General features: G+C 31.9%; 1 protein-coding gene across 1 annotated transcript; it reads right to left on the bottom strand.

The window, feature by feature from the left end:
- Positions 1 to 28: 28 nt before the first annotated feature.
- Positions 29 to 27,754, bottom strand: LOC140046538 (venom factor-like). Its single transcript, XM_072091223.1, has 38 exons — positions 27,648 to 27,754; positions 26,717 to 26,883; positions 24,688 to 24,888; positions 24,310 to 24,362; positions 23,056 to 23,211; positions 22,860 to 22,902; positions 20,867 to 20,954; positions 20,423 to 20,522; positions 19,925 to 20,152; positions 19,171 to 19,356; positions 17,896 to 18,015; positions 17,345 to 17,413; positions 16,921 to 17,109; positions 16,519 to 16,668; positions 15,584 to 15,658; positions 15,171 to 15,222; positions 14,526 to 14,585; positions 13,642 to 13,927; positions 13,022 to 13,250; positions 12,622 to 12,834; positions 12,075 to 12,189; positions 11,867 to 11,968; positions 11,330 to 11,624; positions 10,640 to 10,811; positions 10,379 to 10,456; positions 9,190 to 9,370; positions 8,701 to 8,951; positions 6,585 to 6,749; positions 6,194 to 6,253; positions 5,444 to 5,736; positions 5,095 to 5,182; positions 4,900 to 4,971; positions 4,253 to 4,358; positions 3,569 to 3,661; positions 2,704 to 2,781; positions 1,613 to 1,693; positions 733 to 892; positions 29 to 422 (listed from the first exon to the last, which is right to left on the bottom strand). Exons 1-38 carry the CDS (start codon positions 27,704 to 27,706, stop codon positions 284 to 286), a joined length of 5,253 nt encoding a protein of 1,750 aa, XP_071947324.1. The 5' UTR covers positions 27,707 to 27,754; the 3' UTR covers positions 29 to 283.
- Positions 27,755 to 27,991: the final 237 nt, after the last annotated feature.

Here is a 27,991-nt window from a genome sequence, read left to right as displayed (position 1 = left end):
TCACATGTGATAATGTATATTATCTAGATACAGACCGGGCAAAGCAAGTAATTTATTTGGCAACATGCTAATAAAAAACATTGGTGACAAAGTACGTGATTATTGCCATGCATTGAAAACTTTAGACGACGGTTTGTAGTATTAATGATTGATTCATCTGTAAGAAATTATTATAATGTTCTCAAAATTATATTTGAGCGCAGTATTTTATCAGCAAGTTATATTTATGTTTATTTGTTTTTCCACAAAAACTATTACTAATTAATAATAATAATATTGTGTCTTATATTCCACAGCCATTTTCTTGCATTTCAGCTTTCAGACCGTTTAATTTCTTTAATCTTTTCTTTGCTTGTTTCCCGTTCCGCCCAACTCCAGGCCAATACTCTACATATGTCTGATCATCAATTAAATACTTATATCTGCAGGAGATAGTAAATATATACATTAATTTGTAGTTATTATTTAATTTTCACTTGTATGTATAATGTAATAATTTTGACGACATCAACCTTTTAAACAATATCTGTTATATTATAGCCAAAATTAAATTTCGACTTAATTGTCAATTTTGGACTCAATAAATTGTAATTTCGGACTCAATTTTCATTTACGGTCAATTTAAAAGTATACCGGTATTGAACAAACTGTACTGTATAAAACATTGTTCAAATTGAAGCGGTCATTAACCCGTATCAAGTATAATTATAGTGATGGTCAAGTAAAACTTACACTGTCAATCCGTCTTTATCAGTTGTCTTTAATCCGTCAACTCCAATTATAAGGTACTTCTTGTTAGCTTGAATCTCAGGACATCTACATTTCCTAGATTTCCAGAACTCCCTGTAAGCTATCCCATTTTCATCAGCAGTTGATTCGATATCATCTACGCCTATATAACAGTTATATCACAATGATTATTGTTACGAATTTAGCCGGGACGAAGGTAAATTGTATTGTATTTGAAATCGGGCAAAATGTTTCCAGGAGGCCTTAGTGTAATTTGGAACTACACGTTGTTAGCAGAAAGGTTAATGCATAAAGATTGTGTTTAATGTTCTACTTTATTTATGCTTATTAATAATTATAATAACAATGGAAAGTTTCCAAATTAAATGGACAATTTTGTAATGCATTTTCTTCAGAAACGGTTTATAATACTAATGTAAGAAGGTGTTATAAACAGGGGTGAATTTAGGATTTATAAAAATGTGTGAGAGGACGCCCAATGATCATCACGTAAATAAAGAAACATCTCTCCGTCTCTACATGTTTATATAGAGTAGGCTTAAAATTCCATTAAAGCTAAATCATTATCATATTAAAATTAAGTCAAATACAAAATGATATGACAAAGTTCATAATATTGTGTTAATGCCTGAATCCATGATATAGACGCAATATAAATAAAGTTTAATGCAGTAAATTCAATTATGATTCTATGGATACAAGTATGTCCTTACTTTTTGCATTGCTATAAGTCTTATTTTTGTGGTAAAAACTAAAAGCATTAAAAATTTATTTTTCAAGCGAAAATAACGGAGTTTCCAAAAATGATCAATACTGTTTTCGGACAAAGAGTCGATAGTGTTACTAAGTAACTGTTACTTACCATTCTTAATAACTTGCACGGTGCAATTATACACATCAAAGGATTCCGTCTCCCTAACATTATTGACGGTGATTTCAAAAGCTATTGTAAAATGGTTAGACATATTATCTTGTTAAAACATATTATAATATGTCCTTGATTCGTTTAGTATGATACAAATATATTGTTGTGTAGATAATCAGATTGACGTCCTTTGATCTTTAAAAATAATGTCACAGTTGAAGAGGATATTGAACTGACATTGGATTTAGTTAATTTCCTTTTTTAATTAATTACAGTATAACTGTTCATTATATCCAATACTCTTACCTTCGTCGTCATCATAATCGTTTTCCTAAATCAAATCATAATTGATTGTATAATCATCATCTCTATTTGATATGATGATGATATATTATAATAAGTCAAATATCTCTTTCTAGACATGCCAAGTATATCAAACATTGTGTAGAAGACTGCCAAAATTAAGGTTCTGTTCACACGTGACCTGTTGGGTCACATATTATTACCCAACAGGCACAATTAATACATAGTCACATACGCAATTTTTATTCAGTGTTTTGTGTTCACTCTGACTTTGCTTGTCTTGTTTATTTTTTAAATTATTATATTCAGGAATGAAATTAGGAATGTAGATCATGACCATAGTTCCATATTATTTGCTACGTCTGTTGCCTGTATTGATAATGCTGTACGACAGCAATCCGATTTCTCTCTATAACCGGGAAGGGGATTGGGTTTTAAAGTTTTTAATGATTCTCTTTTCAATAAAAATTGATGTTATAAAATATGCCAAGTTATTCATTATAAACACCATTCATATTATATATATGCAATTCTTTCATTTGAACTTTCTTATTCATTACTATCTGCACAAGCGATATTGACTCAACTATTTTATTACCATTCTTGCATACAATATTGACTTCCAACATCAACAGTATCTTTACAAGCATTACTGACGTCATCAACAGTAGCCTATAATATCAATCCATGTAATCCAATGTATTTACATTTAAATATGCATACATTACACTACAGAAAACATTGTAATGTAACCAAAATGCCATGTTCTTTCTAGAGACACTTACCATAATCTCTATTTTGACTGCATGCTTCATCTATCAATTGAGATTTGGTCTTCTTTGAATTACAAAGAGCGCAATTACCTTTCGAAAAACAAAAACATAATTGTATTATTTAAGTACATTTAAACAATAGAAAAGGTAAAACGTCATTGGAACAATAAAGCAAATACAATTAATCTTTAGATTATTAGTAGTGAAAGTTGTTTTCGTCTCATTCATTTGTTTTTTGATAGATGCACCAACTGTAGAACGACACACCAAACTTGTTTGGCAGTAAAGAGATTTGTTTATAAACGTCTGTGACTCAATCATTAATGTTATATAAAACTTTTAAATAACAACTGATTTGATTGCTACCAAGTAACAGAACTTATACTTTGCACTATAAATTGCATTATATATAAAATTGATAAGAACTTTCACGAAATATGCCAAGCTATAAACCCGGAATTCCACCAGGCGAATTTATTCGCACGAATCCAACTTTTTTTTCAGAGAAAAAAAAATCTCTCTTTTTCAATTGTTGTTTGTTGCATGTTGAGTGCTCATGAAGGCATAGAAACTAATTTTTCCAAGCTCTGATTGGTTGCGAATTGTTTTGCTTCGCATACAAATTCGAACAATACCAACTTCGCTGATGTGAAGCGATCTCCTAGAAACTAGAATTCGTCGCAGAAAGGGATTTGGAAATTTGGAAGATGAATATTATTCGCGCCGATCGAACAATTCATGAGTTCTGGTTGCGCAATTTTCAAATCACAAAAAAGTAGATGGAAATATGAATACGAATACGCATTATTTAGCGCTTTCGATTAAAAGTCGACTAATGAAAAGCAGGCTTAATCCATGACCACTTAGTTTCTCGTACCTGCAGCACAGATACACATATCAGCGTCTGTACACAGTAGATTGAGCAGATCACTACCAGGTTCTGGATGGTAAAAGTCAGTACATTTCTCCTCTGTGGATTTAAATTATCCCATATATGTTTATTAATATTGTTTTTATTTAATATGCATAATGTTGTGACAGATGCTATGGGTTTATATTGTATAAGGGAGCTTTTGGTTTGCAACGACGCAGACCGTTCGTCGCCTAGGTGAAAAGCGCGAGGACACACGTCTCAATATCTCCGCGTGCGCACGATGGATTAACATGACTTGGTCGTTGCAAATCGTAAGCTCTCTTTTGATTACTTCTCGACGCCCACACTCGACACTACGTTATTCTGTGCATGTTAATATGCTACAGTTGTAGTAAATCGAATCGTGAAAGGCAACGAAAATAATGCCTATATTACTCTAAGCAATCACGAATTGAATTTATGACTCCACTTAATATCGATAAGAGTTAATTTTGAAGAATTTGTTAAAATAAAACATGAAATAACAATGATCAAACTTACTTCATATATGTATTATTATTGCATTGTTAATTTTGTACCGCAAACAATATTAATCGAGTGCTCTTTAGTATTTCAAACTAAGGATTAAATTATTATAACATATAGGGGCTGGAAATTGATTCATGGTGGTAACATTTCTTACACTACCTGGTTCATAATAATCGTACACGTGAACAGCGACGGGTTGAATAGCGCTTACAACGATCACTCGTTCAGCTCGGAAATTCACACAAACACGCTCATCGCGAGGAATCTGCTTACAGAAATAAAAAAAAATACAACATTTGATTGTAGTTACATGAAAAGTAACCTATTGGATGAAATGGCATACATCTTGTATACCTTTAAAAAATAGTTAAACCTACACCGCCATCGCAGTAGATCATTATCAGTGAAGATCTGAAGAAATAATTATGCTGCTATTTTTAAAGTTAATGCCATATTATGAGAGAAACTTCCACGGGTGTTTGACTTATTATTGCTATAGAGGGCGGACTTGCACCAGTTTTCGCAGCGTTTGGTTAATCCTGATGGGAAATAGTGAAACATGTTGAAAAGAAAAACATGAATAATAAGTTATCTACATAATTGGTTCAGATATAAAAACCTCTTTATAGTATTGACATCTAGTAATCTCAAGCTTGGTTTCCACTTGGACGCACGCAAGTGTGTTGATCAATCACAAGCCACATGGAATGATCCATCGCGTCGTGATTGGTTAATTACTGAGTTCGTGCGTTGCGTCCTAGTGGGGACCAAGGGGTAGATATATTTACGATATTTACGGTACTTACGCTGTCTAAATAGAACACAACGGATCTATCTTGAAATTCGTACTTTTTCACAAGGTCAATTTCCTTTAATATCTTTAAAATGAAAAAACTCACATCATTATCATACATCCATATATGCAAATGAAGTCAAGCATATCATTATGCAATTCAAATGCATATAAAAATAAACGAATCATGTTTTTCTCCGATACTTACTAATTCTAAGTCTTCTTCTTTAGCTCTGAATCCAGAATAGATTCCAACTTCAATAATAGACATTCCGGTCTTTTCGTGGCCATGGTATCTAAATGTATTATAATGTTTATTTTATTTTCGTTGTATGTTCGTATTTAAGATTGTAAGTTAATTTTAAGAAAAATTATGGTCACAAAAGGATCATTCTGAAATTTAAATTTAAAATTCAACAATTTTATAGACTGCTAGTCTACAGTTTGTTTAATATAGAACAACAACAACTTCATATCAGTCGTGAAAAAAATCATGATCTTAAGCATTTTATTGAAAAATTCATATAACAAAAAAAGTGTATGAGAATGAATGATACCTTGCACACGCTCTAATGTTTAGCATGTAACTACTACTTGTTGAACGGCCAACACGTGATCTTGAATTATCAGGACTATTCGTGACGTCTTCTTCATCTGGGCAGTTACCCCCTATTTTATCCCTACTGCAGTCCATGTCGATACCAACTTTTTCTGGCACTTCAGTTGGTGCGGCTATGCGTCCATTAACCGCTACCCACTCCCTATCATCTAATGTAGAAGCACTTGCCTCTACATCAAACGAGCAGTGTTCTGATGGTGTTTTGGCATCTGAATTATAGCGTACTTCAACCTGAAAAATATTTTATACAGCATTATGTATATACAAGAACGTGTTTGTTTGAAAGGCAGCAGCGCACATGACTAACTACAAGGATCCAAAACATGTTATAGGCCTACTGACCGGTCAATAAAACGGTCTGACGTAATCGCGACGTCCCTAAGATTATACCAACACAAATCCAATGAAAGTGTATAAAATTGCGTTTTCTGAATTTTTCTTAACTCTATCTTCCTTTGTTTTTTTAAAATTCTTATCCAGAAGCTTTAATTGGTGGAAGAATTTCAATGTCAGTGTTGATGTGTATTACTATACAAAGAAACGTTGTAGACCAATGAAAGAGTAATATGCGAAGGTAACAAGTAGCGGATCTTAAGCTCTGTCTACACTATTACACTTTATGTTATTTTTTTCAAATTCATAAACTTCATAGAGATTATTATTAAAACTGTAAAGTAACATGACATACCTGGGCTTGGCCAATACCGCTACCAGTCGTGTCAATAACTATGAATCCATTCACTGGTGGCTAAGAAAACAATGGAAAGATATTGATTAGTTGTTAGTTTCTTTGCCAATTAGTTTACTAAAAAAACATCGAAAAAGGTGGCCTCTTATTAATTATTTTGATATTGTTTGAGAGTTTCATATGTGTTTATGTAATGTAAGCTAAGCAGTTCATCATGTAATTTTATATTCGCCAGTAAAATACTTGATTAAATATATTGAAATGAATAGTCACTATTAAGTACATAATATAAACACAAATGTTTTTGTAAATTTTACTGATTTATTTTATAATATATTTAATTGTCTGAAAATAAGGTGTATCAAAATTATAGACCCTTTACGTAACTCACCGTCTTTTCTTGATGATGCAGTGCATTGGTTGCTTGAACCGATATCGTTTCCTTATAATCTTCGTCGTCCTTTGTCGTCGTTGTAATTGTACATTGCAGATTAAGTTCGTCTGCTTCAATAATATCTGAATAAGCGTTCAAAGCCTGTAAGGCTATAACAGTGTCCTAGAAAATAAATAAATTGAATACATTATATACATTTCTGTTTACTTGATGAATATAATGTGAATGAGTGTCCGTGTTGAATGGAGAGATATTTTAATGATTTAAACGATTGACTGTTGTACGGACTGCTGAGGAGGTAAATAAGCTTTTCCAATCAACATAGTATATATCTCCATTAGACGAATAATAATAATAATAATAATAAATAACATTTATAAAGCGCAAGAGACAAAGGTTTCAAAGTAATAATTATTATCATATTATTATAATTCCATAACAATACTCATATTCAATATTCAATTAACCTGCGGAAGATATACTATTTTCGAGGAGGAAATACTCAAAACAGTTTTCGAACGCGCGGTCACACCAATCTTGCATAAAATTCTGCCGTGTAATAGAGCGATTCCATAGAACTTTTACCGTGTAATGGAACCTAATACTAAACTGCACGTGATACAAAATTAACCGTAACAAATGGAAAGGATACAACATGTCGTGGGTTTAATAATAGTTCCCGCAGCATTACAACATAAACCTATAATCATGATTCTTTCAAGCATATTTTCCGTAAAAGTGTAATTAATCAACATTTTCACAAAGAAAACAATCTTTTATTTACTACAGTAAGGTATCCCTATTTAAGTCTAAAAAGGGCCAATCTGGGAAAAAATTTAGAAACAAGTGTTTCTCAACTGATTTGAGTTATAAAGGTTCTATATTTCCACCAAAGTTCCAGCTCATCTGGCCTGGAGAATGCCACCATTTCGGATTTTTAAAATGGCCGCCATAAATACATATTTTTGCTCATATATCAGCGTCTACATTATGTATGCATATGATTTTGGTGGCAAAGTATATGTTTTGAGGATCAATGAATCCAAATACAGCATTTTGAAGTTTACTGAATGTCCACTATCTTGTTTTTCAAAATGGCCGCCATAAAAATGAATACAGATATTGTAGGCTACTTATCTCAACTTCTAAATGAACGTGATTTTAGTGGCAAAGTGTTGTTGTGAGTGTCAAGAACTCGAAAAACAGCATTTTCGTAATTCACTCAATGGCCACCATTTTGTTTTGTTGTCAGGTTTTGCTAATTTCTTAGCTCATATACATAATAAAGACATGATTTTGATAACTAAGTCTATGTTTTGATGGTTACAGAATAAAAAATCAGCATTCTAAAATACAGAGTCAGAAAGTGATTAGTTCTTCTTATCATTTAGGACCAAACTTTAAAAAAATCCCAATCAAACTGGCACAATAATAACATTTATGTACAATCCCCTTTGTCTAGTCTCCGAGATTTATCGCTATCACAATCCTCATTATTACTATGTCGACGTCGTGAGTTAATCACACAAGATCAAGTTCCATACTGATTATGACCAAGGAGGTACACAAGAAGATACAAGAGATGTACTGTAACAAAAGAAACTAACAAACAAGATATTCTAAAGAAGTTACATAGACATGTAAAGAGAAGCATGGTCAACTTGCAGTTTAAAGTACAACTTATGGATAAAGCAAGTAACAGATCTTATGAATACATAGTAATACACTGGGAGATCAGCACTATTCACCCTAAATGGTCTGCAATTTATGCACAAATGTAAATCTAGCTGCTTATCTGCCAGTCCTAATAACCTTCGATCAACCAACGAACATATAAGCTGTGGCTGTATCATTAGATGATATAACCTTTTAGACACGATTGTATAATTGGGAGCTCCATGTTCAGATATAGCATCTGTGTTTGTTTTTCGATCGATATTCTGCAATACGATTTACACGCGCAGAGTGTGCGTTATGCTTTTTGATGCGCACTTTTTGCACTCCCAGTGCATGCATGATAGTTTAAAAAAAGAAAGAGCGCACACACGTGACTCATTTCAGCGCGTCTGATTGGCTACATCCTTGAACCCATGTTATAATAGAAGTTACATACCTGTGTAGAAACAAAACCACCGTCATAGTTTCTCTGTTCTGTTAGCCAACTCACGATTGGATTAGAATATTCTATATCATTGTTTAGAACTTGTGTGAGGAGTGCATAACTTGTTGTCTCCACAGAAATAGCCGAGGGTCTTCTGACGTACCAAAACGGTTTCTTTGTTCCAGCTAAGGTACTGTCGTCTACACCCCAATACCTTATTGGAATTGATGATTGAAATTTGTTTTCAATTTGTTTCGGACTACCTATAGAAAAGCAAATAAATGTTAGTTTGTATATCATACACAATACAATTTTTTATTTTTCAGATGACGTCATATTACTACCACATTTAGGTATATTTTTGCTAAAGTATTTTGATAGTGTAGACATAGCTTACATCCGCTACATGTTACTTTTGCATATTATACAATTTGACATTTTTTTGATATACATTGAATTAAACAATGTAAACAATTAATACTATCGAAGTTGTTTTATTACCTGCTTTATAAGTTGAAATATCCCGAAGCTTTTCATTTATTGTCTGTTTGACGCGACTGTTGGCAAGTGTGAGAGCATATGCTGTAATAGCAACAGCGTAAGGTCGTACAATCGCACCTTTCTCAAACTCTGTTTCAAGGAACATTACTGCCTTATCAATAGCGGTTTTAGCTTGTTGAGTCTAGAATAGAATCATTCGGTGGATAATTGATTACAAATGTTCTGTATTTTGATGTGAATATGTAATAATATTTAATATATCATAGAAAAATCGAGTGAGTACTATCTTTCATATCCAACACAGTATATTTTTAATTTTATTGTCAATAAATAAAACAAATATAATAATTTCTGATAACGCCACTTTTAATGATTATTATTGTGAAATTTTTTGTCTTACTGAATGGTGTAAAAACAATAATTTAATTCTAAACACTAAAAAAACATGTGAAATGATCATTGACTTTAGAAAAGATAAATCCCATAACGTAGTTAAGATTAGTGATGATATAATCTATATAGTTTCACATCTAGGCCCCTATATAAAAAAGGAGAAAAACGATTGTACATAATGCACCAATTACGCAAATTTAATATGAATCCAAATATTATCGAATTGTAGGCCTACTATAATTCGATGATATCCAGTGTGATTTATTTTAGTTTTATAGTCTGGGCGACAGCCTTACAGCTAATGACATTCGTAAAAAATCTAATAAAATAGCTAAGTTAAACGTTTGCGACTTTAAGTCTAAAGTTCCGATCCTTAAAATGGTAGAGCGTATACTCGCACAACCGTCTCATCCCTTGTTTTTAAAATACGAATTTCTCCCATCATTAGTCCGTATTAGATCTTTTTACACTCGAACTCGATATAGAAAGTCATTTATTCCGAACTCTATATAACATCAAAACATCTAGATAAGACTAGTATAACTATAAACTGTATCTGATTGTAGGCACCATGACTATTTGTTGTTATTGGAATTTCCCCTTTGCCTGTCTGGTTTTTGTATCTTTTGATGTGTTTTTTCATTATCGTGATTTTTGATGTTGTCTTTTTATAATTGAGAGTTTTTTCTGTGTACAAACAACACATTTTAAATATTTTTATATATTTGATAATAAATGCTGTGCAAGCAGCCCATTTATTCATCATAGAATTTACAAACGGTCGAAGGTTACTTACATGTTCATCGCAAATATCACATTCCAAAAGGGTGATCAGTACATATGCAGTAAACGATACATCTCCTTGGACACCACCCTAAAAAAATAATAATAAATTATATACCGCCCGTGTATTGTGTGTTTAATTAAATTCACCAATTCCAGAATAAACTATGTTAATTCTGACGCAAGATCGATCAGGTCAAGTCAACTAATTTATGCTTTTGTTTTAGATTTCTAGGAATGGCAAATAACAACAACGAATTAAAGGTATCCTTACCGTCATCTCTCGATGATGTACACGGAATAATTCCTTAAAAGCACCATCATCGCGTTGTACTTCACTTTTTTCAGGATTTGTAAGCCAACCAATAGCTCGACATATGACGTCAGGGTCAACATAAATAAGGTCTTTTGCGTGACACAGTATCTTTGTTCCAAATGCCGTCAGCCTAAAATATAATAATCATATACCTTAATACTGTTGAGAATAATATAATACTTTCTTGACATTCAAAGTCAATCACAAGATGAGTTTTGAGCCAACTACTTATCAACTCCATAATAAAGTTATTGCTTAGTTCGACCATGATGTTGTAATTTAGAATTATAGCTACATTGTTCCATCATACCGAAAACAATAATGTTACTATTGTCAGCAAAGACGCGGTACAACAAACATTCTTACCTTCCATGTTCTCTTTGTATCTTTTCTGTAACATGCCATCCTAATTAAATTTAACTAGGTTAAAAAAATCAATCTACCACCACCTCTCTACTCCATCGCAATGGCTGTAATTCTTAGTGGACCTTATTTCCATCCACATAGATTCCGATATTGCAACGTTTTCACTATTATACAACTTTAAAGTATTTCAACTACATACTTCAAAGCACTTTCTATCATGAACACATTTCAACACATTTTAATACTACTTTCCATTTATTATAATACAAAATGGATACAAACCAAGTACTAGATGTATCACCAGGTAAGTAAGGTTCCCCTTTTGACGATGGTCCCCATAACGAAAATGCACCATTCGGCTTGAAGAACGTTAATTCCATAGCGTATCCCATTCTTAAGTAACGAAACGCCTTCCTCTCAAAGTCTGAAGTCATTTGATTGGTCTGGGTCAAATATTTCGTCACAAATACGTTAGGTCCCATTCGTATCAAAGTCTGCTCGCCACATCCAGTCGGCTTCTTTATCATCTTATCCAAATCATCAACAATCGCAGAGATTGTAGGTCCCATAACAGTTCCTTCAAAAACATAAATAATAATTACTATGACTAATGAACAAAAATGAGCACTTATCAAAATTAACAAAATAACTCTAGCAATGAATCGTCTGTTGTACAAAAAAAGTATACTATATTTACAACCAATCTTATTTTATATACTTTTTGATATGCCTAACAATAATAATAATATAACAAACTAGGCGTTTGTAATCTATACGTATCTATCTGCTAGTTAAACATAATTATAAAACAATGTTTACCAGTGATTCTAATTTTACAATGAGCAGTACCATCAATAGCGTCTGGTGGTAGTCTGATGTCTATGATATCAGTTTGCTTTTCATTCTCAAGACTCCGAATTTCTAAACGAAAAATACATATAATAATGGATATTATATGCAAATCATGATTAACTGATAAATCAAAAATCGATTTATTGAAGATATCACACAAATAAACAGTTCTTACGCTCTGCCTGAAACATGTCATGATCATCTTCTTCGTGATTTGCTGGTTGGCCATTTAACTTTCCTATTGGATCCAGAATTTGTGACATTGTAATGTAACGTGTAACCCCTTCAGGCTGTCGATGTAAAAAAAAAATACATTTTCAAATATAGGCCTATGTAGTAGTCTTCTATTGATTTAGACTTTCATGGAAGTGTTAACACTATAAAGGTCGCTATAATATTTTAAAAAATACATCAAATCATATCTCGCAATCAATCACTAACATTGGATAGAGTCTTGGATAGAGTATAAAAGCAAATCTCGATCGCGCTTCGGTCGATAAAAAGTTGGCAGGTGGACAATGAGTCAATACCGGTACGTTTTATAGAGAGGAGACTTCATTCTTAAAACTTAATACATCTTGGTATAGGCCTATTCATTAGGAATTGTTTAGTTATTATGAATTTCAATCGAAAAATTACTTTTCATTTATTCTAGTGACATTAATTTCAATATTTCATATATTTTTTAATTTAGTTTTATTTTTTATTTTTTTCTTACTCACAATTACTCGAAGTATTTTGGTAACTGCGTCATGTTTAGAAAATGTAAATGCAAGAACTGTGATCTTAAATTCACCAACTCTTAGTGGAATCATGGGATACGTCACAGTGTAAGAATCCTGAGATGACACGGTAAAATCTTTCTTATTCTTTGACCTCTGACCAGGCAATGCTTCTGAACAAATTCCATCAGTTCCTTCTAAGTACATGAAAACCTACAATAGGATTTTTAAAATAAAACGAAATGTAATGTAAAAATCAATACTCTTATCCTCAGCATAGGCTAGTGTGATTTCGGGAATGCCAGCAGCATGTAGTCTCAGTTATGCACAATTGGATTCCATTCGATTACAGCCATGCTTATAACAGATTGTACATGAATGGTCAACTTATGTGACTTACCCGTAGATCCTGCCGTTGATAATTGAACACCGTTGCCTGTATTTCGACTTGTTCTCCACGGACAATTGAGTAAGGAATATCTAACTGGATGAAGAAATCTAAGAACGCTGTCAACGTAAGTGGATCAGCCACACACATTCCGTAGTTAGGTGACACAGACACAGCTTGTATCTGCCATTTAGTAATACTACTAGGCAGACTAAAATCATATCTCATTGAGTCTTCCTTCCTAGAAAAAAAACAACAACTTTTATATAAAAGCAACTTGCAATACATTCATTTGAACATCCGCATACGTAATGAAGAATAACGTCTTATGTTTATATAGACCTGTTTGACAACATTTTAAAGTAAACCAATCCATCCATTCATTTCTGTTCAATTTACAACATATTTCAGGAAATTTTAAAAATCCTGATATTCTTTGTATGATTTTACCCAGTGACTTCATGTAACCTCTATGAACTTACGAATTATCTCGAGTTATATTGTTTGTTGTTGTTTGATGGAAGTGTGTTCATGTATCAACTTGTTAATACCATTGGTGGGCCTACTAATCGATAGGCTACATCAATTTTTAAGTAAGTTTTTTTTTAAAGTAAATACAAAATGTTGCTTACATAACAACGTTTTCAAAAAGAAAACTTTCTAGGAAGTTACTCCTCACAGATACATCTTTGGCAATTAATACATTGACATCATCGATGTCACTGCCGCTGAAGGTTCTCCCTCGATTCATTCCATCCATCACCTTCAATCGACAACAATTGTAAAATCTCTGCACAATTGGATCATTCACTTTAAGATTTTCTACCTTTGAAATACGTTCAGTTCGCCTCTCACAAGTCCAGTCATCAATTATTCGGTAACCCATTTCACAAATTGTAATTAATTTTTGATCAGTTTCTAAAAAAAGAAAATGTACAAATTTATTAAATTTATTCAAAAAAGCCTCCAGAATTGGAGAGATACAGTACATTAAATCTACAAAACAAAAATGGAAACAATCCAAGCTTAGAACGCCCTCGATAAGAGTTTCAGATAATTAATATGCTCATTATTTGCAAGTGTCCTTTTCGGTAAGTTATTCTTCCTCGGTCACATTTGCCTCATTTGAATACACGGTCACACTAGACTGAACAACCATGCCATCATAGTCAATTGACGTGACTATCCCAACCAAAATGTTTGGTCGAGTGGTAAAGGGTCGTGTTGATTGCAATCATTCAAATTGAGTTGACTGTTTACATCTTAACGATATTGCTTATCAATAATATAGGTTGAAATTGTTTAAATTGCACTGTAGGCTACTCAATTTCTTATCTACCACCATAATTAATTTTTACTCTCTTTAGAAGCAACGTGTGTAACAGGTTGCGCGCTTAACAATTTGGCCAAACAATCGTTAACCTACACATTTTCCAGACTAAACACTTTACTTCAAACAGTCACATTATTCCAATCTATTATTATAAAGTAAAATTAAAGTATTCAATATACCCACCATCACGGTATACATATGGCACGCTTCTTCGTCTTCGCTGACTTCTCTTACAACCAAAATCTACAGAATGTACCATTAAAATTAATTATTATTATATAATGTCTTCAATTTACATAGATTGAACATTAACAGTTTCTAAAACAACAACATCATAGTGAAAATACAAAACACCACAGTCAACAAGTATATCATCAGTTTTACCAGAATGTTGGCCACCACTATTATATAATACAACAAGCATTGTCATATCAGTTGTCATCACTATTTATAATTACCTACAGTACAACCATCGCCATAACATTCGCCTCCATTAGAATACCACCATAATACTCACCACCACCTCTATATCACACTTCACTACCGCACCACATCGCAACCACCCCATGTGTTTCACATGTGAAGGTGTATCAAATTCCACATTATAATACTGGGCAAATGTAGAAACAGTACCAAGACGGTATGTACTATTTCTCTTTTTAACGGAACAATTTATCAACATCACTATAACATACACTTAACTTAACTGTTGAGAAGTGCATTAACTGTATTATTACATATACTTTTGTAACTTGGGTTGCATGGAAATCCTAAATACCCATTTTAAGCAAACTTTTTGAATGATTAAAATAATATTATTTAGCTTACCCAATTTAAGATCCGTTTCAATAATATCACTTGTAGTTGTTAGACCAGAATCCTACAGATATGAGTTTTAAAGTTGAATACTTATTGTATCATATAATAATATTTTATCCACAATAATAATGTTTAAAATGGGGAAAATGTTTTTGCTCATTCATAATTTTAAGTGTACATTGTATTATGTCACTATTATTAATAAATGCTCTATATAAAAATGTTCATTTGTGTATACAAAAATGCACGATAAAAGGATTAAACTATACATTCTATAAGAAAATAGATAGATTAGTTGCAATGCTCAAAAGTAAAATTTAATGTTCTTACTAGTGTTGACCTTTCTTTAATGTAGGCCTATATACACATTTCTAGTATTGTTAGTGTCAATATACAACAAAATAAATAAATAAATGTCTTACTTCAAATACACTCTGAGCATCTAATCCTCCACCTGGTCCGCAGCCTAAGTCAAACTTTTCCATAGTTTCAAACATCTATCGAAAAAGAGGACGGTAATTTTGGTCATTAGTCATTTGTTAACAACATATTTGTCTTAAAAATAAAATAAAACATTTTCAAGACAGTAGGCTTATATTATTAACAAAATGAAAAGAAACCCTTTCTTTAATTTAAATGCCTTTTGTTGAAACAAAATTATATCTTTGTCAACAAAATAGAATGTCCTAAACTGCGCCCCGTATTTATGTACTTAAACTAACATAGGCCTATACATAAACACTACACTGTACGTAAGAAGATGTTTTTCGGCTATAAAATAAATTTAACTTAAAGATGTATTGTCCCTTTGACTAATTCAACAAAAAAACATTTTTTAATATTTCGAAAAAAGTGCGTCATTTTGAAGTATTATAATAGTTAATTAACTTTCACCAAAAATTAGTCGAAAAAAAAATAATTTAACCGAAATACAGACGTTTTTTTGTTCAAAAAATAACTTTGACTTCCAGTCAAAGTTTTCGATCAAAACATATCTCATAATGCAACGTGCTTGTTTGGCTACTCTGTATGGATAATCATAAAACTTCTTCGCGATCTGTGTGAAAACACCTTCCCAACCGCGACGAGTTGCAAACAATCCTAATTAGCATCATGCATAATGCATACTAATGGTTTGAAATCTTTGTTTACTTTCGCTTGTGACGATTTTCCAGACGAAATGTAATCAAATTAATTTACCTGTTAATTACGTAAACTTGTTGTTTTTGCCTCGAATTTTCGACTTAAAGTGAATAACTTTAATATTACTTTGATATGGCCAATTTATATTTAGAATATTTTTTTTTCATTTTTTGTGTTTCAAGGGACAATACATCTTTAATATATATAAACTTACCTTTTTAAAACTCAATCTGTCAGTGTCTCTCAGTTGCAATACAGCCTCGTCAACAGCTACCAACCCAATGCTAGTTTTTGGCTTAGCATACAGCGTAAATTCTACTGCATCGTCTGGTACATATTCATCATCGTCTGCCCGTAACCTAACCTGTATAAATCAATGCGTTATTCATCCTGAAATAACTTATAGTGAAGAATGTGTATTGTGATATGCATTCAAGTCATTCATTAATGTTTAACTATACTGTCCCTCTCAAGTTAGTCTTATGTATTAGTCCAATGCATGGGTGATTATATTTAGAGTGTATAACATACAATACGGTAACATTGACTCGGCATTTTATTGAGCTATAACGGCGTCTTTATGAAAAACGTCACAATATAAACAATAAGTAAATACCTGATTTTCACATTCATCTAAAACGTCCAAGTAAAGGGAGTCAGCTACAATTTTATTATTGTTGTCAACAAAATATGTAATTATTCGTGCACTTGGTGTCATTTCGTAGGTGATTGGAACAGTTAATGTAACTCTTACACCACCAACATGTGTTGTACCTTTCTCTAATATCTTTCCTTTGGAAACAATCTAACAAAAGTAATATTTTGCTTATTATTTTCATTTTTGAATCTTTATAAATTATATTTACATGCAATGTGTATTAAAGTTGAATTAGCCTATATCATTATATAGAACACCTTACGCTTGTAGTACGCTTTGTGATTATGATATTTTATTTGGCAATTTTAAGACGAAACTCATTTCTGTTGTTAAAACAAATTCTGATCCTCGATTTAAATTTAGAATAAAATAGAAGTCTTACCATGAAGTAAATCCGGTCAACAAGAGCATCATTTGAGAATAGAATATCAAAGTCAACTGTATTGTCTGGCTAAAAATACAAAAGTAACATATATAATTATTATGGTTAGGACATATGCCTATATATACCAAGCGAAAGGTTCCGAATTCGAATCTCGGTTTGGATGGCTTATTATGCGGTTTAGAATTCATTTTTTGCCTGTTGAAAACTTATTGGCTGTTTTCTTGTTCCAAAGAATAAATTCAACCCCCCTTCTTCTTCTTATTGGACATAAGTGGGAATTAGTTAAAATAATTTTGACATACATGTACGTATATTAAATATGAATATTATACCAAAATGCAAATTACTGGGAAAAAATACAATGCTGTTGGTATCAATGGCAAATAATAACAAGCATAAAGGTAGCCTAAATCAAACTATTAAGTAAAACAGCCAATAAGAAATGGCAGAGCTTTCAGGTAAAACTAACCTCAGCACAAGTGCACGATTAAGTAAAACGTATAAAGATAATAGATTCTATAATCATAGTTACAAACTAACACTCATACCAAAAAGTGTTGTGTAAAAGGTTTAATAAGAATGTAATCTCCGCTTGACGTCACATGTTTATTTATTGTCACTTCAAACATTCCATTTTCAGATTCACTAGGTAGCCCAGTTGGTCGAATCTATAAAAGCAGTATAATAACGAATGTTTAGAAATAATGATTACACAAGTTACAGAAGTAGCACAGTTTAATGTTAAAGCACTAAAACTTGATAATATTGCTACGTCAAAAAAAAGAATGAAGATATGGAAAATTTCTGTAAAACTAAAATATGAAAAAATAAGGAAATGCTATTGAAATATTTAAAAAATCAATAATATGCACGAAACAAGTTCAATAATATGGTTTTTGAATGACATAATGACACAACAGCATGGCTAGATAATGTTACTGGAAGAAATAGTTAAAAAAAACTGTATTGTTAATTCGCTAGAAAATCATTCTAAAATAAAATCACCAGTTGTCTGGAACTTGTTCTGAGGTGAACGTAATAATTTAATAGAAAATAAATATGTCTAAATATAAATAAGGCTAATGTGAAAGAAAAATCAATAAATCATATAAATTAGAAAAATACTGTAAATGTTATAGATATTTTATTAGTGAGAGAGTTTCGATTAAGTAAGTGGGCTGTCCAAAGGATAGATAAAATGAATGTTGTGAGTTTAATAATGGAAGAAATATGTTATTAGAACAAAAAAATATATCGACCGTTTTAGTCAACGAGTTGGAGCTAAGTTAAATGGAATAATGAAGGTATCACCGAGAATATTCGTTGATTTACTTTCATAACTGTTCTATTCTTTAACTAATTGTAAACACTGTTGATAGGAAAAATTATTAACAGCATGTGATTATGTCAACCAACAACTAGAATGACAAAAATATAATTAGATGCATATACATAATAATCACTAGAGGTACATAGTATACAAATAATGAATGTTTATGAGTGCAATGGTATAAATAATGGCACGAGGTGAATGATGAAAGGTTATATCAACGAGGCAAAGCCGAGTTGATATAACCTTTCATCATTCACCAAGTGCCATTATTTGTACCATTACACGAATACAAAACATTCATTATTTGTTTTATATAACATCTAGACGTTTATTTTTCGTACACAAAAATGTTTCAAAAAGTACTATTTAACGATCGTTGAATAGTGCGTACTATTGCACGCCATGTGACCCACATTCGTCCAATCAAATGACAGGAATTTATATAGGTGTTATATAATATTTAATATCGGTTTTCTATTCGATTACTTACGGTGATAGTTAAAATATTTGCATTTTCCGGAATATCAAGTCTCGCTTTAACTTCTCCAATTCCGTTCGTATTAGGTTCCAATTGAAAATCTCCTTGTGAAAACATTAATGGTTCTCCATCAACTTTTGCCGTGATGTGTACCCCAGTATGTGGTGCAGGTTTATTGTTGACAAAAAGTAATTTAAACTTGGGAATGAAAAATAATACAACAAAATAAATACCTTTTGTAGTACACACATTGCAGAAATATCTATAAATTTTCAACTGTATATTTAAATTATAGTAATAACTTTCTAACTGTAAAATAGGAAAACCAGGCCGACGAATAATTCAAAGTGACTATATTTACGTAATTATCAAATAAACTCATACTGTTATAAACTGTAACTATTTTGTTTTACCTTACATGCTATAAAAACATTGTTAGTGGCTTCCGGTGAAAGTAGACCAGACGGAGGACAACTATACAATCAACCAATGCTTGACATCATCATATCATAACAAGTGGATTGGATTTGGTTAAAAGCCTCTTCGAAAGTAACCGAATCAAGGCAGAAACCACGATTATTAAATAAATATAAAAAGAAACCCCATTCCTCCTCCTCTTTCTCCCTTCCTCTTCTTCCTCCTCCCTACTCTTCCTCCTGCACCACCTCCTAAGGCAGGCACGGCTTACGCTATTTCAACATTTCAATTAATTTAGTGCTATCTGAGTCAACGCTGAAGAAACAGAGAAACAGAAATAAATGTTTACCTTTATTTCATAAGGCAGCCCTGGCTTAAAATATTGCACTGTGTCTGTGGTCTCCAGTATGTACGCGCTGTTTGCAAACGGTATGCTATTGTCAATTATCTTTTCGGTTTTACTGTCACTTGACCTCACAACTGCTTCCAAGTGAAGTTTCTTTCCAACTAGAAAGTCGAAATCATCAACAGTTGATTGTAACATGACTGGTATTAATATTTCTCCATTGGATTGAAGCTACAAAAAGTATAATTTTTTTATTTGTTACATTTTATAATTATGTTTACTATGTAGTATCATGCCCATGATTTCATTTCTGTTATCTACTCATATTATGCACTTAATAATTATTGTTTGTTGATAGTTAATAAAGCAATTATAATCACCGCGAAAGTTAACGATCTGACTGACCAGATCACTCTTCCCTGGTTTTACATTTTATAGTAAATTTAAGAAGACTTAAACATTACATGGTAATGTTTCAATTTTATTTTGTCTTTATCTTACCTCGCCCCTGAATTTTTTAATTATTACTGGATCGTCATTAGAACCTACATATCCAACATGAAAATTGTAGACACCCTCTACAGGTTTACCGTATATGTATCTGTTAAAAATATATGTAAATCATTATGATTTGAGTGAGTCATTAATGGGATTCAATGTAATCAGTAACATAGTTAGTTAGTGATTATACATAAAGAGTAACGTAATTTATATGATTCGGATGATATGTCTTTAACAATGGTCATATTGCCCATAATACATGGTTTTCGGTCCGAATTTTTTTTCTAAAGTTGCACTTGAAAAGAAATAACAAAATAGCATACAATAAACCTAAAGAAAGGAAATTAATTGTGAATGTGTTGTTTATCAATTCCTCTATTACTATAAATAAAAATCTTGTTTGGTCGGTCATAATTCGGAAACATGTAATGTTAAGCAACTTACTCAGCTTTGAAACTGACAACAAAGTCAAGCGAGGATGGCAAGATGTATTCAGGTTTTCCTGTAAACCTGATTCCAAAAGTTGGAAGAACTGGACAAACAAAATAAATTATTTATTTTAAAAATCGAATTATATGGTATCACGTGTTTCAAATTTCTATTGTTTATTATAAAGATATACACTATTGCAACAATATTGATTATGAAAACACCTTTCCGAGCTACATTCGCTGTGAAGTCTTAGTTTGGTAGGCCTACCTCCGTGTCGTTAACACCGATGAAACTCTGATCCGACTGAGATACTAGATTCCATCCGCAAAACAAAGCTAAATTAAATTACTCCGATACTGAAAAGATCTTTAATATAACCTGTTCCAATTTTTAAAAAGGTACAAGGCTTTGCAATTTCAGAACGCAGATAGCTCCTAATAGTAAATATAGTTATTTATATAAATGTTTACAATCTGTGCTGGGGAACTTGGATGGGTTGTGAAAATTGAAAATTTCAAACGAGGCGAGCACGTCGTCTGCCTCATGCTGGCTACGTCCATGCATATCATCATCTTATCAACTCAGACAGCGAGTGTTCCATTCATCGTCAGTCAATACGTTTGTATAAACGTATATATTAAATCTATTAAATTAGTATTTTTTTATTTGGTTTGTCTTCAACATTTTGATGCTGTATTCGAACAGCTTGACGAGCTATTTGACCGGTTTTCAGCTATTAAAAACAATAATTATCGTAGAAATATATAGGTAAATGCAAAGCATCCTCGTATTATTGTGTGAGGGTATTTTTCTGCATGGACATCCATTAGACAGTGTATACCACGATCGGAAAACACCAGCCTTATTTGTAGCAAATCGTTGAAGCTAAATTCGTTGTATATTGTGAATAACTAGTTATATAACTCAAACAGGGTTACATTAGGTGGTTAAAATCAGTACCAAAATATGAACCAACTTTATATACCACCATCGAGTAAAAATTCTAGTATCGCGCGATTTACCAAATTTTGCAGATTTATTGTTGATAAAGAGTAATTAAATTTAATTTGAAGATGGAATGATAGATGCATTTGCCCAAGGCAATCTAAAAGGTAGATATCATTGATTTGTTCAACCGTACTTTAAATACAATTATTCGTTTCGTTTATTTCCCACTCATTTAAATGCACACGTGAACAGAGTATAATATATTGTAGGCCTAAACTATGAAATAAAAAATTAAAATAAGGTCCACTAAGTATCTAAATGAATATTGTTATGTAATCGTCAATAAACTCAGGTTTTTATTAACCTGTATTCGTGTTTTTTTGTAAAAAGTTTGATTGTAAATTTGTCTATCAATTTCATTTTCGTATTCCTGTGCGTAAACTTCGTATTTATAATCTTTTAAAAGTGCAGTTTTCTCGTGTTAACGTATGTAAAAACGGTATTTTTTGTCGGGTTGCTTATACATATAATAGTTTAGTTCAAATGTTTCCTTACATCGATATTTTTAGTTGGAATACTTCTGCTTTTAATGTCATTTTAAATAATATATAAATCTGTTTGTTTCTTGTTCTTTGTTTATGTAAATAAAATATATATTTTATGGCAATCCTGTTTTGGTGTTTTACTTTACACTGTTGGATCTTGAATAAATAAATAAAAAATAAATAAAATAAATCTATGTTTTTTTAAAAGAATTGTAGGATGTTGACGTACGCTCGAACCAGACGGTAGAAAATGGAATATGTTTTTCCCATGAGGGAAACATGTATAGACAAGGAATCAAATGAGCGTAGTAGACTAAACTACATCGATATGACATAGCGAGGAGCATATCAATTTCAATTCAATTCAAGGCTTTATTCAATAAAACGAATATTTACATTGTAGCCAAAAGCTAAATTGTGTAAAATTTTACAAAATATATCACCAACGAATAGGCTATGTTAATCCTCCTAACAGGTATAAAATATAGGCCTGAATGAAAATTAAAACTTACCATATTCCTTGACTTCAAATGTTACTGATGACTCTAATTGATACTAAAACAAACAAATTAATAATAATAATAATATAAATAAAATAATGAATATCTCTATGATTGGCAGTCCATTTTTTATTTCATCATTATTTATTACTGTCATGAAGTAGCTTTGGACAACCAGCCACAAAATGTTAAATTATTTATTACTTACCATGTAGCCATAGGAAACCTTCACTGTCCAATTTCCAAATACAGGGAATTTCGGAAACTGATACGCGTGAGTATAGAAACCGGTTTCCTCCTCAGCAGTTACAGCATCTTCCTTTTCCAAAATATTCCCATTACCGTTTATGATTTCAAAACGAAACTATAAAATAAGTATTAAATTAAAGTAAAAGGGATAATAATGGGAATACGACACGATGTTATTGTCATATTGCAGAACCCTTAAATAGCCGAACGTACAGTATCTATTGGATGGACAAGAAACGCTACAAAATGTGACTTGCGTTCTTACATAACTGTACGTAGATTTTCGACGGAGCAATTTCTTATTTACGCAGCCAACAATATTGTTTTTCTTTATCACATCTCAATTCAAATTTTAAACTTCTAATGATTTGATTGTTATTATAAGAGTTTTTGTAACTAGATTTACCTGATCACCAAACAAAATGCTTACCTGATCACCAAACTAGATTACCTGATCACCAAACTAGGCTTCTGATAACAAAACTAGGCGCGGCTTACACGGAGCACCAAACAAGTCTTACATGATCACCAAACTAGGCTAACCTGACCACCAAACTAGACTTACATGATCACCAAACTAGGCTTCACATAACAAAGCTAGGCGCGGCTTACACGAATCACCAAACTAATCTTACATGATTTCCAAACAAGGCTTCTGACCACAAAAATATACTTACCTGATCACCAAGCTTACATGGTTATCAAACTAAGTTTACATGATCATCAAACTAGACCATTTGATCACCAAAACTAGGCCTACCTGATCACAAAACTAGGCTTTACTGATCAATAAACTAGACTTACAAGATCACCAAACTAGGCTTACATGATCACCAAAATATGCTTACCTGATCACCAAGCTTACATGGTTATCAAACTAGGTTTACATGATCGCCAAATTGGCTTACTTGATCACCAAAACTAGGCCTACCTGATCACAAAACTAGGCTTTACTTATCAATAAATTAGACTTACACGATCACCAAACTAGACTTACACGATCACCAAAATAGTCGTAAATGATCAGCAAACTAGGCTTAAGCGTAAATGATCATCAAACTAGGCTTATATGATCTCCAAACTAGGCTTACATCATCAGAAAACTAGTCTTAAGTATAAATGATCATCAAACTAGACTTACATGATTACCAAAATAGGCTTACATGATCAGCAAACTAGGCTTAAGCCTAAATGATTACCAAACTAGGCTTACCTGATCAGTGGACGGCAACATATCCATAGTTAATGGGATTACTCGTATACGAACTATTGCGGTAAATTTATGAAAAACAAAGCACAAAACACATTTTTATTAGATTATACACACACGTAATATTAATAGCAATAAAATATATTTTTTATATGCTTCCTATGGATTATTGGGAAGTAAACAAATACTAAAACCATATTATATTTTGTCATTTTTTAAGGGAAAACATTATTTTGTTTTCGGTTTTTTTTTCTACGAAAGTGATTAACTTTATTAAAACTACAAAATAACCTATTCAAAGTCTGATTTAAATAATCTTCATTTTTCATGTTTTTGGGGGGACAATATATATTTAAAACATCTTATTTATATCTACATTACCATGCTGTTCAGGTGTATATATTGGTTTATCCGTTTGAATGAAAACATATCCATGTCTATAAGTAACCAAAATTCGACTCTCTTTTGTGAAAGTCAATGCGGGGGACTCGGACTTGGCCACTAAGTAAACGTATTGTAGTTCAGCTTCGGTTGGTACAATGTCATCCAGATTTATTTGGAATGTCACAATCTTTGGTGAAACTGAAATATAGAAAGGAAAACATTACAGGTAATCCATATTAGGCCTATTATTCTTTAACTTTTACGGATTATTGTTTTCATACACAACATTGTAAATTTGTAATGTCTGATCAGGGAAGAGTGGTCACTCTCATCTGCTCTGGTTTTAACTTACGTAAGATCAAGTTGTCTTTTAAAGAATGTATACATACAGTACATATTTTCTGTCACACAGTATAATATTTGTGTAAGTCATCATTACGAACATAATGACTAGGCCTACTATTAATGATACACATAATGGTTACCATTACATGCATTATTCATTCATTCATTAAATCTTTTATTTCGGAATCTCTGGTCCATAGAAAGTAAAAATTACATATAAATGAAATAAAATAAACAAGACTAATCACTACTACTCATCTCAGGATGGAATTCCACCCGGAGAGCACCTTCGACTTAACTAAGACGTTGCTTATAATCGATGAGACTAAAACATTTTCGCTTGCATTATCTCATAACATTATTTTCTGTTTATTCATCTATTTACAAAATATATTATTGTCTATCATCTATTAACATTACTATATTATTTTTTATTGATTCGCAAATGAATGAAATGCAGTCAAAATAAAGGCAAAGTGTGGTAAATTAATACATTTAAATTTAGAAGTCAGTGATATTGAAAACATGAATAATTGAGCTTCTCTTTATACCCACTGACCAAACCTTTTTCCTGTCTATAACTTTCTATTTTTCCGGTAAACTCTGGACGTTTTACGTAATTGATAGTAAATATACACTTTTTACAATTTGATTTACTACAGCCATGTCACTGAACAACATTTTCCAATACAGGCTAATTCATTGAATTGTATTTACATGTAATTTCTAATTTCGTACGCATCTAACAGTGAGTAACTCGCCAGTTACAGGATGGATAAACTGTTTTAAAAGTTATGATGCTTACAAACTAATTCTCATTTAAGGCTTAGGAGTGGAGTTGGCATTTGTTCAGGATTGAACCCTGGACCTTCGGATTGGAAGGCCATAGTGACACGTTAACCACCAATCTACATCATAACTGTTGTAATTGGTGGTAATGTAAACACTTCCTTGTGGAAACATTAGCCAAACAGGAAAATAATGCAATACAAAACGACCCTCAATAATGAGTTTACCATAAGACCTAGGCCCTACAATAATTCCGAAAAGCCGCAAAACATATAAAAAAATCCGAATGATCTGAATGTTAACTTCAGCCTTTTCATGAATATCTAGTTTTACTTGATGATAATAATAAAAAAATGAATATAATTATAAGGTTCGTACAATACAAGTTACCTTAACGATTATTATTTTTATACTTATATATTTTAAAATATGTTTTACTGCAAACGTTTTGAACATCTTTGCAACGTAAAAATATATGTTTCCATTTATACAGATATTTCCTACAAGAAATTAAATAATGCACGATTTTTTAAACTAACGTAAGTAGCCAAACTTTATTCCAACTAAATTCTTTTCCTGAATTTCCTTAAATGTTAGGCTTAATATACATATCTGATATAAATTTAATATTAAATATCTTTCTAGATGTAGTCTTATCCAACTGAAAATCCTTTTGATTCCATACCTTCAGTATAAACCAAATAAATTTCGGTCACCCAATTTATAAGATAAATGAAATAAAAATGAAATTATATTTTGTGTTTGAAATTAACGTACGAATTTTGTTTACGAAAAACGAAGGACACTATTAAACTAGTTGGCAGTGCTACCGGATACTGTACAAGTTACGAATAAGAACAACATATAAAGCTGCTACGGAAAGATGTCTTACCTGCGGTAACATCAACGGAAACTTCAGCAAACCGATTTTCGCGATTCGGGTAATTCTCTAAATATAACTGGACAGGAATAGTTTCATCCGTGTTAAAGATATTTATCAGCGCCGTTGCCTGGCTTCCAACCCGCAGTACATCGGGACTTGTAATTAGGTACGATGGTCTAAAACATACAACATGAAAAAAGTATAAAGATGTTCATTATAAATGTATAATACAATCGGTCATTGAGAAATAATATGCTACTTTATTATTATTATGTTTATTACATTTGTTTAAAATATATAGTTTTTACTATAATCATGTGTTAACAATATTATTTATTATTTATTCCGTTTATCCGATGAGCCCTACTAGGACATTATGATTTGTATTCAAAGTTATTTTTGACGTGAAACTGTAATTCAACAAAAACCCGTAGTGACTGTTCATGACCTGAAATGACCCATTCAAACGTAACAAATGACAGTAAAGCCAGGAGAAAATAAAAATATCACAATTTATTTTACGCCATCAAAATAAGTTTTACATTTTTTACTTTAAATAGAATAACTCTCGAATTGATGCAATAAAACAGGACCGGCCGTCATTAATTCGGTGATCAAGCAAACATTAGTTAAGTTAAAATAAATGACACGGACAGTTTGATTGTGCATGGGACTAATGTTATTTGTCGGATGGTGTACGGCACTATCTCTTATAAGTCTTGGCATTTAATACACCTAACGCTATTTAAATTTAGTCCAGTAAAGGGTCTTATTATTTAAAACCTGCCCGATAGATTAAGTCAGGGTGTGTTCCGAAAACCATGATCAAAAACAACCACTGGCATTTGGTTCTGGTTCTTTGATAAGAAAGGAAATGCAACTGTGTTTAGGAATAAAACATATCTGAAGAAACTTTGTAGTATACTGAATCAATACTTACGGATTTCCAAGACAATTCTGCAAAAGTGTCACGAAAATAATTAATCCAGTTCCGAACATTTTTCTTCCTAAATTATGTTGTATTTCAATTTTTCTTTACAAGCTGAAATGAAAAACACTTGCCAAAAATGAGTACTGTATGATACATGACCTTAAAATATTATCAATATGAAACCGGAAAGTTGAAGGACCAATAAGAGGCGTGCTTACTTCCGGGAATTAAGCGTGGATAATCAAAATCATGCTGGCACACACCGACAACGTTTGTTTATTTTGGAACTTTTACAAGGGACATGATCGGAGCTAAATTGCCAATTAAATTGCCTAGATAACTAGATTAAAACA

This window comes from Antedon mediterranea, chromosome 4 (assembly GCF_964355755.1).
Source record: "Antedon mediterranea chromosome 4, ecAntMedi1.1, whole genome shotgun sequence".
Taxonomy (NCBI): domain Eukaryota; kingdom Metazoa; phylum Echinodermata; class Crinoidea; order Comatulida; family Antedonidae; genus Antedon; species Antedon mediterranea.
This window is presented reverse-complemented; position numbering and strand designations above follow the sequence as displayed.